The 14,419-nt window shown below is 35.6% G+C and overlaps 2 protein-coding genes across 2 annotated transcripts; one reads left to right on the plus strand and one right to left on the minus strand.

The window, feature by feature from the left end:
- Positions 1 to 1,264: 1,264 nt before the first annotated feature.
- LOC142178251 (uncharacterized) lies at positions 1,265 to 2,315 on the plus strand. Its single transcript, XM_075247581.1, has 3 exons — positions 1,265 to 1,426; positions 1,512 to 1,671; positions 1,855 to 2,315. Exons 1-3 carry the CDS (start codon positions 1,265 to 1,267, stop codon positions 2,313 to 2,315), a joined length of 783 nt encoding a protein of 260 aa, XP_075103682.1.
- An 8,403-nt stretch (positions 2,316 to 10,718) lies between these two features.
- LOC107788621 (protein trichome birefringence-like 34) lies at positions 10,719 to 13,513 on the minus strand. Its single transcript, XM_016610314.2, has 5 exons — positions 13,051 to 13,513; positions 12,790 to 12,961; positions 11,926 to 12,122; positions 11,578 to 11,739; positions 10,719 to 11,479 (listed from the first exon to the last, which is right to left on the minus strand). The coding sequence occupies exons 1-5, from the start codon at positions 13,398 to 13,400 to the stop codon at positions 11,101 to 11,103; spliced, it is 1,260 nt and encodes a 419-aa protein (XP_016465800.1). The 5' UTR covers positions 13,401 to 13,513; the 3' UTR covers positions 10,719 to 11,100.
- Between the last annotated feature and the right edge of the window lie 906 nt (positions 13,514 to 14,419).

A 14,419-nucleotide genomic window follows, 5' to 3' on the forward strand; every position in this document is an offset into this window, starting at 1 on the left:
TCCCTTCAAAATAGGGAATTTAACAGATTCAAGGAGATTAACAAACTTTAAGGAGCATCAATTCGGTGATACAGCCAAGTCAAAAAGATACGAATGCAAGTCAAAAAGATACGAGTGCAAGTCAAAAAGACACGGGTGCAAGTGAGAAAGATGCGGTAAATCAAATTTCAACAGAAATTGTATCAAAACAAATAGACATGGACTCCAGACCAGATGTAATTCAAGATCCAGAGGAGAAAGAAAATATTAAAACAATGATTGAGGAGCTTGAAGCTGTTCCACTATTCGAACAATGGCTAGATCGAAGAATTCATATCGGATCAAGGTTAAACCCCAATAGGAGAGGTAAGTTAATTGAATATTTAAAAGATAACTCGGATTATTTTGCATGGTCCCATCCAGATATGACAAGTATACCTCCGTAGGTGATGACTCATAAATTAATGAAGATCCATCGTTCATACATGTCAAACAAAAGAAGAGGAAGCAAGGATCATTCAAAAATCAAGTGATCGATGAAGAGGTACAAAAACTCTTAAAGATCGATTCAATACGCGAGGTAAAATATCCTAATTGGTTAGCTAATATTGTGGTAGTTCCAAAAAAGAACGGTAAATGGAGAGTTTGTGTGGATTACACTGACTTAAATAAAGCATGCCTGAAGGATTCATTCCCTTTACCGCATATAGATTAATTGATTGATGCTACCGCAAGCCACGAATTATTAAGCTTTCTAGATGCATATTCTGATTATAATCAAATAAAAATGGACCCATTAGACGAAGAAAAAACTTCATTTATTACAAACAGGGGGACTTATTGTTACAAAGTCATGCCTTTTGGCTTGAAAAATGCTGGAGCCAATTATCAGAGGTTGGTGACCAGGATGTTCCAAGAATACCTGGGGAAGACGATGGAAGTGTACATTAATGATATGTTGGTTAAATCTACAGATGCTACCGCAAGCCACGAATTATTAAGCTTTCTAGATGCATATTCTGATTATAATCAAATAAAAATGGACCCATTAGACGAAGAAAAAACTTCATTTATTACAAACAGGGGGACTTATTGTTACAAAGTTATGCCTTTTGGCTTGAAAAATGCTGGAGCCAATTATCAGAGGTTGGTGACCAGGATGTTCCAAGAATACCTGGGGAAGACGATGGAAGTGTACATTAATGATATGTTGGTTAAATCTACACAAGCGGAAGATCATTTTCAACATCTTTCAACAACCTTCGAGATCCTCCGCAGATAAAATATGAAACTGAACCCAGAAAAGTACGCTTTTGGCGTAGCTTCAGGTAAGTTTCTAGGCTTTCTCGTATCTAATAGAGGAATTAAAGTAAATCCTGCACAGATTAAAGCATTGAAGAAATACCTGATATACTCACAAGAAAAAAAGGGGTACAAAGATTGGCAGGTAAGATTGCAGCTTTGGGAAGATTCAATTCAAGATCTTCAGAGAAAAACGTTAAATTCTTTTCAGTATTAAAAAGCAAAATCAGTTTGAATGGACTGAGGAATGCCGACAAGCCCTCAAAGATTTGAAGGCATACATAACAAATCCTCCCCTATTGTCTAAACCAAGGGATGGAGAAAGTCTATTTGTATATCTTGCAGTTGCAGAAGTAGCTGTAAATGCAGTTTTAGTAAGGGAGGACAAAGGTAAATAATCTCCTATTTATTATATTAGTAAATCTTTATTAGATGTTGAAACTAGATATCATCATCTAGAGAAACTAGCTTTAGTAGTAGTCATGACAGTTAGGAAATTGAGACCATATTTTCAATGACATCCTATCTCCGTATTAACTACATATCCATTAAGGAATATTTTGCATAAACAAGAATTGTCAGACAAACTAGCCAAGTGGGCAATAGAACTAAGTGAATATGACATTATTTATCAACCTAGAACAGTAATAAAGTCTCAAGTTTTAGCAGATTTCGTCGCAGATTTTAATATAAAGATAATTCCTAAAGTAGAAAAGGAATTACAATTTTTTACTGGAGCTAATCCAGGTACGTGGACTTTATTTACTGGTGGCTCTTCAAATGTCAAAGGAGTCGGTTTAGGTATTGGCTTAATCCCACCCTCAGGTGAAAGTATAAGACAAGCAATTAAATATTACCCTATTACTAACAATGAAGCAGAGTATGAAGCTGTAATTGCAGGTTTGGAACTAGCACGAGAACTCTCCATTGAGCAAATCATGATTAAAAGTGACTCTCAACTGGTAGTCAGTCAGATGCAGGGGACTTACACTGCTAGAGAGGCACGAATGCAACAATACTTAGAAAAGGCATGAGAACTGGTCAGGCAATTCCAATCATGGAAGATCGTGCAAATACCCAGGGAAAAAAACGCAGAAGCAGACGCGTTGGCTAACCTTGCTTCAATTATAGAAGTAACGAGTGAAGAAAATGTTATTGTAATACATTTATTTCATTCAGCACTTGACCAGGATAAACATGAGGTAAGCTTTAATAATTTAACCTGGGATTGGAGAAACGAGATTGTTAATTTTTTACAGTACGGGATCGTACTTGAAGGCAAGAAAGAATCTCAAGTGCTTCGACAAAAAGCTGCTCGTTACTGCCTAATTCGAGATAATTTATATCGAAAAATGTTTGGCAGTCCTTTAGCAAGATGCCTTGGACCCAATCAAACGGAGTACAGAAATCACACAGATGGAAGATCTTTAGTTAAAACACTAATCAGGGTAGGATACTACTGGCCTAAAATAGAAGAAGATGCGAAACATTTTGTAGCCAAATGTGATATGTGTCAACGATATGCCAACAATATGCATCGACCTGCAGAGTTATTACATACAGTTATTTTCCTGTGGCCATTTATGAAATGGGGAATGGATATAGTAGGGCCTTTACCACAAGCTAAAGGAAAGGTACGGTTCTTATTAGTGTTAACAGATTACTTTTCGAAATAGGTAGAGGTAGGAGCTTTCAAACAGGTACGAGAAAAGGAGGTGAAAGACTTCATTTGGCGAAACATTATATGCCGGTTTGGAGTTCCAAAAGAAATCGTATGTGATAATGGCCCACAATTTATAGGCTCGAAAATCACGGAGTTCTTTCAAAGTTGGCAAATCAAACGAATAACCTCTTCACTTTACCATCCTGTGGCAAATGGACAAGCTGAGTCAACAAATAAGATTATCATCAATAATTTGAAGAAGAGACTAGAAAAATCAAAAGGGATTGGCCTGAAGAATTACCAGGAATATTATGGGCTTATAGAGCCACAGCAAAAACAGCCATGGGAGAAACTCCATTTTCGCTTGTCTACGGTTCAGAAGCTTTAATCCCAGTTGAAATAGGAGAACCAAGCACAAGATTCATATTGGCAACGGAAGAGTCGAACGATGAGGAATTAAGAACAAATTTGGACTAACTCAAACAAAGTAGAAAAGAAGCTTTAATACGGATGACAGCACAAATGCAAATCATAGAACGATACTACAACAGAAAGGCTCACCTCAGGTACTTCAAAATTGGGGACTTCGTTCTTAAAAAGGTTTTCCAATCAATGAAAACAACCGGATCAAAAAAGTTAAATCCAAATTGGGAAGGACCATATAAAGTTCGAGGTATCACTGGAAAAGGTGCCTACGAGTTAGAAACCATGTACGGTAAGGTTTTACCCTCGAGTTGGAATGATGTTCATTTAAAGAAATACTATTTCTGAGCAAAAGAAATACCCACGGTCAGGTATCGTTCAATTACGATTTTTGTTTTGTATAGTTAAAATTATACTAACAATTTTAGATGATAGGCAAAAAGCTAGCCCACACCAAATGATGATATTAGACCTGAAAGACACGCGGAAGCAACATTATTCTCGGTCTAGGGTTGCAGCCTTTCTGATGGAAATATAAAGGGTTAAGCAGTCATCATCTAAATTATATATACCTCCGAGTCCCGTATGTTTTTCCTTTTCAGGAAATGGACCACATGGAAAGAATAATCAAGTGCTCGAGATTTCATACTTCAAAGCTCTAACACTTGGGGGACTATATAAATCAAAGGCAAAGAAGACTGGAAAAGTTAGAATTCGAGTCAAGCCTGAGGCAATCTACCCAACAAATCGAAAGTTAAGGGCAAAAACACAAGCCTGATTCAAAAAACCTATGATGAGGAATACACTCGTGGATATAAATTACAAAATCTTACGAATATGTAGGTTAAAGGCAATATTTAGTCATGGGTTGCAAGATATACCCTTGAGTTTTGTAAAATCTGTTATAAGAAAAACAGTTACGAAAGAGTTGTAGATGATACTTGAATACGTGTAAAGTATTATACAGTTTGAAAGTTCAAACAATACAAAACTTCCTCAAATTATTCAAAGAAACATGTGTGTTCCTATTCCTTCTTTCGTACGTTTACACCAATATGAAGTTGAGACGTCTTCTTCATTAAGTGTCGTTTATAAAAGGGCCCTCTTTTATAATTTATGCATGTTCAAAAAGTCACGAAGTATTGAAGCATTTTTAGATGCATAATAAGAGAGTAGTACAGAAACTCAAAATAAGATATTATAAGAGTTGAACAAAAACTCGGAAAGTAATATTATAATAACTTGGTTAAAACTAAGTATAAACTTAGTTCCAACCGAATTGTTTTATACAAAACCACAAAACAGGTAAAACTTTCCAAATCATTACCAAATCCCCAAAACAGACTAGGGGTAAACTTCTACCAATAAAAAAACAAGACAACACTTCAAACTTTTCAATCAAACTTTCACTGTGGGGAAGGATCTGAACCAGTATTATCAGAAGGATTCAAGTTGGCATCATCAACAGTAGAGGGAACGACTTGAGCAGAGGAGGGTTGAAAAATAGCTTCCCCAGGAGTAAGTTCATCATCCTCGGGAATGCCGACCTCAGGTGAAGAAAAGCTTTGACTCTGCTGAGTTTTCTCAATAGTTTATTTAGTTTTTGCAATTTCAGCAGCTAAGTCAAAGCCTTCCCAGCTTTCCTCCATTAAAGTTTCGAGGCGCGTATTCAAGAAAGCCCAACTAATGTCAATAATAGCCTTATCTTCAAGGGCTTCATAATCCCTCTCCCACTGCTCAATCTCAGTTCTTAGCTATCCCTTCTCATTCAAAGCAGCATCATAAGAAGCTTGTAAGGGGGCAAGAGACCTCTATAAGAACTGAACTTGGTTAGAGGACGCACGGAGATCTTCTTGAGTTTGGGTGAGCGTTTGAACAAGCTCCCTAGCATAAACTTCTTTTTGGTTCAGCAGTTCCTTCAAACCCCTAATTTCTTCAGTGGCTTTGGAAAGTTGCTCAGCAAATGAAGACTCGAGAAGGTCTTTATCTTTTCCCACTTGACTGGATGAGGCTTTCTCAACTACCAACTTTGTTGTCATTACCTTCACCTGCTGTTCCAAGGTACACTTTTCTTCCTCTAAGACTTCTTTCTCAAGTTGAAGACCTTCGAACTGTTCCTTCCAGTTGTCCGCCTCGGTGCAATAGTCATTCATTAACTGCTCAGTATGGATGATCCTCTTCATCATCTCCATTCCAATTAGGTTGATCTACACAATGAAAAGGAAAATGTGATTATCAAATATAGATGAAAAGGAAATCACATGCAAAATAAAAAGCTAAGGCTTATACCTTTAAAGATGAATGTACAATATCATTCATCCACGTTAAAGAATTGTGGCTTTCCAATTTGGACTTCTTAACTGGGCCAATCAATGGTTTCAGCCATACATCAGCTTGGCCAGATTTCTTCAGAAGATTACCATCCTCAGGAACCTCGATGGTAACTCTTTTCATTACCCTACTGTTACTGGAAGAACCCACTTCAACATGAGAAGTTGTAACAGTAGGGACAGTTGAGGGAATCAAAATAGCCACGGGTGAAGTAGTGGTAGCAGCAACAGGTGCGGGGAACTGAGGATCAACTGGAACAGATACAAAAAAAGAGGCAAGAGGCGTTTCCTCAGAAACAAAGCCGAACTCTTCATTATCAAACCCACGAGAAAAGAGCTGTTCTGTAGAGTCACGGGGTACGGCAGGCATCTCTTCATCAGAGCTCACTAAGGTAGCACCTTCGGGCTCGTGCATGGGAACAGAACTAAGAGGAGGAGTAGCTTCATCATTCGAAATGACACATCTCCTAGCTCGAGGATTACGAACTAACGAGCCATTATCTCGTTCCTCTTCACCCTCGGAACTGTGTGCTCTATCAGCTTTTCTTTTTGATGAGGAACTCAGGATCATCTCTTGAGCCATCGACAGAGAGAGTCTAGAAGCAGAAATCTATACGGCACTCACACCTCGAATGGAAAATCATAGTAAATAGAGGAGTTAGTAAATTTTTAAGTATAGAAGCAAGGTAGAAAGTAGAAGAGAAAGATACCATGAGTCTTCACTTTCCAACCAAACCTATTAGAAAGGTACTTCCAAGACCTTTCTTCCATAGGAGCAACAGTTAACAATGTTTTTACCTAACCACGGAAGTTTGGAATCTCCTCAACAGCTTCCATGGTTGCAAAAAAAAAAGAGAAAAGAAAAACAGTCACGAGATTGCAGGTTCTTCACAAAAAAAAAAAAAAAGAGAAGGAAAAAATCTGAAAAGAAACTTACGTGCAAAGTTCTACTTTTCTGGAAAAGGCATGTTCTCTTCACCCACTAACCCATTTATGGGAGCAGTAACGAATCGGGCATTCCAACCACGATCCTTGTCATCTTCAAGGCTCACTAAAACCCACTTACTCCTGGCCACGAGAGTAAAAATCCAGAACGAAATAACTTGGGGGAATAAAGATAAATCAAATGATAGAAGGTAAAGGGTAAAGAGGCCAAGTTTGACAAGTATCTCAACCATGCCACAACTCTCCATACAATAGGGCCAATCTGTCCTAAGCAAACGTTGAAAAAATGACAAAATTCTATGATGATTGGGTCGATAGGTGGTCTGAAGCCTAATGTAAAGGGATATGTATAAACAAAAGAATAACCAACTTTGTATGAAGTGATCCTTTAATTTGTATTAGGGACTAAAATTGGAAAATCGAATTTTCAATAACATTCTCTTCGCACAAGAGAAATCAAGCCCTCAGTAATCTGGGAAGGGTAAATATCAGCACGATCATGAGAAGTCATGGAAGTAACATGATTTCTAATCGATTCTCTATCAGTAAAGAAGGAAAGTTCAGCGGGAATAATCTCATCAACAGTGGGTTCACGAAGCGGTTCACTAGAATCCCTATTTCTAGCAGAAGATCTATGAGAAGAAGAAGTTCTAGTTCTAGAAGATGAAGGGGTAGTAATACTGGATTGAGAAGAAGAACTACGGATAGATACAGGCCCTAAACTACGTAACCTGCCACCTCTTCTACTTCTGACAGGAGTAGATGAAGGGGGAAGTTCATCTACTATAACTACTTTATGAGGATCAGGATTTGGAGAAGACATAGTTGTATAATAAGGTAATATGTACTAATGAACAAGAACTATTATGAATGAAGAACACTGTAGAAAGTTTTTTCGTAAAAACAAAGGCAAAGGAGGTATTTATACGAAGAAGCAACCGTCATGTAAAGGGGGTCATGATGGAAACGTCATAATGAAACAGTCACTCTGTGACTGACGCAGCCGCAAAAAAGCCATAAAACCCACTGAAGATTTGCAGAGCCAATCAATGAATGCCATGTATCACATGCATTAAATGGAAATGACATACGATGTGTTGGTTCTAAAGAAGACACAATGTACATGAGAAACGACAGCAAAAATTCCCGCCATAAATGTAATCCACTTCCCAAATATTCAATTGCTGAATAATTGGTAAGTGGGGGGACTATCTGTATTGGTAAAAATAAATATTATACGTGAAATTAAACAGGTGGCTGATATGGCAAGGCATGTGGATCACTAAAAAAACGACAGCTGGAGAGATGCATTAAAAGAGACACGAGTCATAACATATACGAGCAAATTACCCACGAGATGAAAGGATATGGTCGCTCGAGTCGAAGTAGGTAAATGAAGAGGTACCGGCGGAATGAATCAAGACAGTAAAGAGAGAAGATTCATGAATCGTCAATTGATGAGCGTGAATGATCACAAACGTTACAGAATCTTCATGAATTGTTACGATTACCAATTATAACGTCTCATTAATATCATTAATGCTCATAATGATTCGGTCATAAAAAGGAAAAGACGTTGTACTTATAGACTCCTATATAAGGGAAAGAGATGTTACTTGTACATACACGCTCTGATTATTATTAGAATATAATTACTTTCTTGTGCTTTCTATTGATTATTTTGTCATTTCTTATTCTAATTTCCTTTCTTATTTCTGAGAGAATATTGAATTTCTTGATTATTAGTAACCCGAGTACTTCTAAAAATAGGTTTTGACTGAGAATCTAATTCTTTGGTTAAACAATTTCATCACCACAAATTTGTTTGCTATAGGTAGATTTGACTTAAATTTTAATAAATAAAGACTACATACACATAAATTAAACTATGATAAAATAAGAAAGTAATCTATCATAATAATAGCAAAATAACAAGAATGTAAAACATAAATAATTCGCGTTAATGTAGGAACGTGGGTCTATTTTCTTGAGAACGAACGAAAAAGTAAGAAATTGATCACAATTGAGCACATCAATACCATGCTAAGAATTATCTGGTATTATTGAAAGATTGTTTCGTACAAAGTGTAAATTCCATGCGAAAACTTTCGTTAGAAAAATCAATCTTAAGTAAATTGATGGTTTGAAATTACAGAAGAAAGAACATCGTCATGACACAATTCAAGAAGTATAAATAGCAGTATTCAAAGTCATTTTCCAAGAACAAACAGAGAGATAATTTTCTGGGCCCTAGACTCCCGCATCCTCTCTTTTTCCTTCAATTTCTCTGTTCGAGCATTCCCACACGTCATATGAATAACATCACCTCGTGGTATATTTAATTGGCCTCCAAAGACATTAGCACTGAATGCTTTCTAATTGTATTAAAAATGGGTAATAGTTGCAAGATCAATTATTTTGGAGAATCTGTCACTCAAATAATTTTAGAGTCTAGAAATCCTGTTTTCGAATTTCTAAAACACTTCAGGGGAACATTCTAGTTTTGAAGGAATACCAAGATATGCTAACTGATGCAATCGCTCAGATATTGCAAATACATAGAGTGATGAGATTATGAAAATAATGATAGTGGATTATATATAAGAACAAAAGTAGTTGATGGATCTACATTAACATATTGGGTACAACTTTTCTTAATGGTTGTGACTATTATGAAATTTAGGCTTTTTAGGCTTTAGTTTTTTTAATTCAATTAAATATGATATTTAGTATAAATAAGATGGGCATTTTGGTAATATAACTTTTGACTTAAGGGCTTCCCACTTTTAATATAGCATAAATAGATATAGATTATTATTGATGTGAATGCTAAGGGTAGTAGGCTATACAAATTATTCATGTATAGTTTAAAGATAATGAGTTTGGAATTGGTTTAAAATTTTGTTTATTCTTCAACCATTTACACATCGTAAAATTCACTGGGTCTATTTAGGTTTATTTATTATGTATTATATGCAGTTGCTCATCATGTATGTACATGTATATTCGAATATATTTTGTTATTGTCCGGTTAGTATAGAATTTGATCGACTAACTTAAGAGTGCACAATGCGTAGGCACTTGATTAAAACAAAGTTGAATTCGACAATGTAAAGGCTCCAAATAATTTCAACTTCTATCACTAATACTTGCAAAGTCTCCATACCATTGGTGCAATGAATTCATTAAAGTTGGGTTGTTGTAAATACTTTTAGAATTTAGACAAGTTACCTAATTTAGATTCTTCAGTTTACTGTACTTTGTTTATTAACTGTTGTATTATTTTAATATTTCTTTCTCTTATTTATTTTTTTCCAATTAAGAAAACAGGTAAACGCCAATTATTTCGAAAATAGTAGATCAAGAAAAATAATAAGTGACTTAATTAAAATGATTTGGGAGACTCTGGGTCACCTGATGAATTGAGGGGTAATTTTTAAAAGTTTGCTGAAGTCAGGGGTAAATTTGGCCGGATAATATAACCGGTAGAGATAAATTTGGCCGAACAGTAAAACGGAGGTTAGATTTAGACCATATTCGAAAGCAATTGGGTAAATTTGGACCTTTTTTCCTTTTTTTATATGGTTTTAATCAACCATCTTTTGGTGGTTAAGAAAACCATTTCTTATCCATGCTGCTACTTAGATACACTAAGGGGAGCCTTGGAGCAATAGTAAAATTGTCTTTGTGTGACATATAGCTAACGGGTTCGAGTAGTGGAAGCAACCACTAATAATTATATTAAGATAAGCTGTCTACATCACACCCCTTGGGTACGACCCTTCTCCGGATCCTGCGTAAATACGAAATGCTTAGTGTATCGGGCTACTTTTTTTTTTTTGTTTCTATTAGATATATGGAATGATAATGAAAACTAGTTGGTTATGAAGTACTAGTTGGTTGTGGCTAGCCATTGGATTCCTCTTTTATAATGTCTCTTTTTTCTTAATTCTCTAATATCCAGTAGCCTCATTCACTATATTACGAGAGAGGAGCAGGTGACTTGAACCAATTTTGGGTTAGTTGGGTTTCTCCAATAATTTTACACTTTTAGGTTGAGTCTAATTTCCAAATCCTAAAACCAAGTTGAAAAATGTACTGCTTCTCAATATCTACAATAATTGTAAATCTTGTTGAACTACTTCACACATTTCAAGCTTCTATAAACAAAAAAATAAATATTACTGTATTACAGTTTCACAAATTCATTTCGATCACCTGAATATCTGGTTGTTATTTGTGCTGCTTTTATATAGTTCTCGCTGTTGCGCTTCTTATTTTTCTCTTCTTTAACGTGATGCTTATGCTTCTCTGAGCCGAGGTCTATTGGAAACGGCCTCTCTATCTCCACAAGATAGGGGTAAGGTTACGTATACACTACCCTCTCCAGACCCCACTATGTGGGATTATACTGGGCGGTTGTTGTTGTAGTTGTTGTTGTACAGTTTCACAATATTTTCACACAGAAAAATCTCTATTCTTTTCTTTTGTGGAGTCCACGATATTGGCGTAAAGAATCTGATTCCAAACATCAGGCACACCAGGAAGACACCAATGTACACAATCTGCATAACTCCTTGGATTTAACAATTGTTCTTTTGTTAGAGCAACCCAATTCCTCTTGTAAATTGATGGATGTGCATCTTTTCTATAATCTGATAGCTGTGTTATGTTAAGATATTGTATATCTACACCCCTTTTCTGCAGCCCATTTACAGCTTTCTCTGCTATTTCCATCATCTTTACATCATTTTCACTTCCCCAATACTGTTTTCTTGATATTGGTTCTGTTTCATTATAGCAATTTTGATCATTTCCCATGCCCCAATCTGTAGCACTGCATGTAACAAAACAAAAGACAATAAAAAATCAATCTTTCATTGTTTATAAAAGTACTTAGATTAATATGGGCAAACAACTTAGTCATTATCATACTTTCTGTGAGGAGGAGAGAGGCTCATGAAAAACAATCTTGTCCTTTTTCTGTCAATTTGAAACTCCAACCAATCTGACCATGTTCTTAAGGCCATCTCGTAGCGGCGCAGCTTCATTCCAACCTTCTTGTAGATTGCATCAGAGCTTTCAAAAGATCCCCACCTGTGTAAAGTTGGCATGGATATATGAAAAGTTCAAGTTACAGTATCAAAATATTTACACACCCAGATCACTTATAAGGCGACCTGATAAAAAACGGTAACTTATGTTCACTTAAATCCAAATATGAAATGCTTGGTATAGACTGTGAATTCTAAAGGAGTGCTTATTTTGGTGGAATAAACTTACAGGAGTGTCATTTGGGATTCTAGCCACCAGGTGAAGGAATCAAAGATGAGAATATCAGCATCAATCCAATGCCTAGCATGCTTTTCAATTGCCTCAATTCTGATAATTCTGTCCCTTACACGGTGCTTCACTGGATCATCGCAATTTGATTCCACTAGCAATGGCGACCAGTAGAAATCAATTGTTGCATTGTATTCCTTCATCATGTTTAGAAAATGAAAATTTTAGCCACACAAAACAAATATTTCTCTTGAAGCTGGAAAATCTAAGCCAGTTGATATAAGTAATATATGAATATACCACCTAACAATCAGGCAATTTTAGCAAAGGCATCTCTAACAAACACTAGTGACAGACAGATGCAACAAATACAGCATGAGAAACCGCCTAAGAGTAATGTGGCCTAATAGTTATAAAGTGGAACAAAAATCATGGAGACAAGAGTTCAAATTCCAATAGACACAAAAAACGCTCAGTGAATTCTTTTTATGGAAAAGGGCCTAAACTATCCTTATCGTTTGCTAAATGGTTCACATATACCCTCTGTCCGTCTATCCGTCCAAAAAAAGTACGATGTTAATTCTACTAATAAAATTGCCTCCACGTCTAACGGCAGAACCCATGGGCAGTTTTTTACTGGGCCACGTGGCAAGCTCGGGCTGAAACAAAAAAAATGGGTCTTATTTCAACCCACCTATCTGATACGACCCTAACTTTTCTTACCTAGGTAATAAAATTCACATTCTTATCAGTACTGGTAAAAGGTAGCCGGTATCGAGAAAAAGGATTGCTTTCCATAAGAGCAAGATCAATAGCTGTAACTGGCAAACTAAATCTTAGATGTTGAGAGAGAATAATAATTACCTTGACCTCAAAGGTGATCAAGTTGCCTTTCCAAATAGGTGATTTAAGAGATGGAATTCCTGAGGATTCAATTAAGCATACCATAGAAACCCATTGGTTCTTATTCAATGAATCCCCAACAAATAACACCCTCTTCCCTTTTAGCTTCTCCAACAATGCTTTGGCATTAAACCTACAATTTCATAACATAAATACATATATTAAAATTCAAGAAACACAAAGAAAATCCAAGATTTTTTTTTTAAAATTTGAGTTTAGTACCTTGGAAGATCACAATCATAAGGTTGCCATCTCCAATGTTGAAATTTTGAGTCTTTTCTTCCAAACTTATGACAAGCAAAATCATCAGTCATAAAAGAACATTGTTGTTCTTTGTATAGAGGATACGAGACATTATCAAAAACCCAACTTCCAGAAAATAAATTGCATTTTGGTTCTGGAGATGAGTTTTTTCTTGTAGGGTTATTCTCTAGAATGTTACCAGCATTATTACTATCCCCTATAAGATAAAAAGACACAAAAAGAAAGACCAAGAGGAGGATTCCTAAAATAGAATGCAGATTATATTGGACAATCCATGATTTATGTACTACTTTTTCTGCACTTGCCATAATATCCCTCTCAAAAAACCACTTTTAATCTTCTTATGAGGTTACTGATACTTATAGTAAGAAGGAGAAGCAGAGTTGTTGAATTTGAAAGAAATTTCAACTGCTTTTCTTTTCTTGATTTGTCAGTCTGAGTTAGTAAATAATCTTTGCCTCTTTTTTTGCAAAAAGAAAACTATCACTAAACAAACAAACAAAAAAACTGAGGATTATTAAATAAAAATAAAACAAAGGCTGGTCAAAAACTAGTAGTACTAAGAACTATTAGCTGTGATTTAGTTGGTTTTATTTGACTTTTTCTGATAACTCATGAAACTACTTCTCTAACCAATTTAATATGTTTACGTTCACCTAATCTATAGGAGAGATTTAGTGAATTATGAGTTTCACTTAATCTGATTATGAGTCTGTTTAAGTCTTTATTGTGGATTTGTGGCATCTAATTAATTAGAAGACGGAACATGCAGCAAGATGTTGTTGTTTCTTTAATTTCTATATGTCTGCAATTCTATTCTATTTAATTTCTGTTTAGAGATGCGCAATCTTTTTTTCTCTCTCTTTCATTTTTTTAAAATATTTGTTACGATAGTTTATTGTTATTTCTGTAAGATTCTTCCTATGTCTGGCGATAAACGTGCTGAAATTTTGACGAATGTTTGTTAATAATACAAGCACATGCATCCACCTTGTAAAACGTACAACCTCTTATGCTACTCGAGATTAGTAGTTTCTCTTTATTCTTATTTCTTTTTAGGAGTCGAACATTCTAATTTATAAATTTCGTTTCAATTAACTTGTTAACGACGCTCTAAATTATATGTGACATTTGAAATTCATATATTTATTCAAAAAGATTGATGGGGGTTTGATTTCACACGAGTACAAAGTTGCAATATGAAAACCGCTGAAGTTGCTAGTTTGACTTAAAACCAATTGATTTGTACTCAACTTCTAATTCCATTTGATTTGTGAATATCCAAACAACAATATAGGCTGGTGCACGTGGGGCTCTAAGATAGAGA

The sequence above is a fragment of the Nicotiana tabacum genome, chromosome 24 (assembly GCF_000715075.1).
Source record: "Nicotiana tabacum cultivar K326 chromosome 24, ASM71507v2, whole genome shotgun sequence".
NCBI lineage: Eukaryota > Viridiplantae > Streptophyta > Magnoliopsida > Solanales > Solanaceae > Nicotiana > Nicotiana tabacum.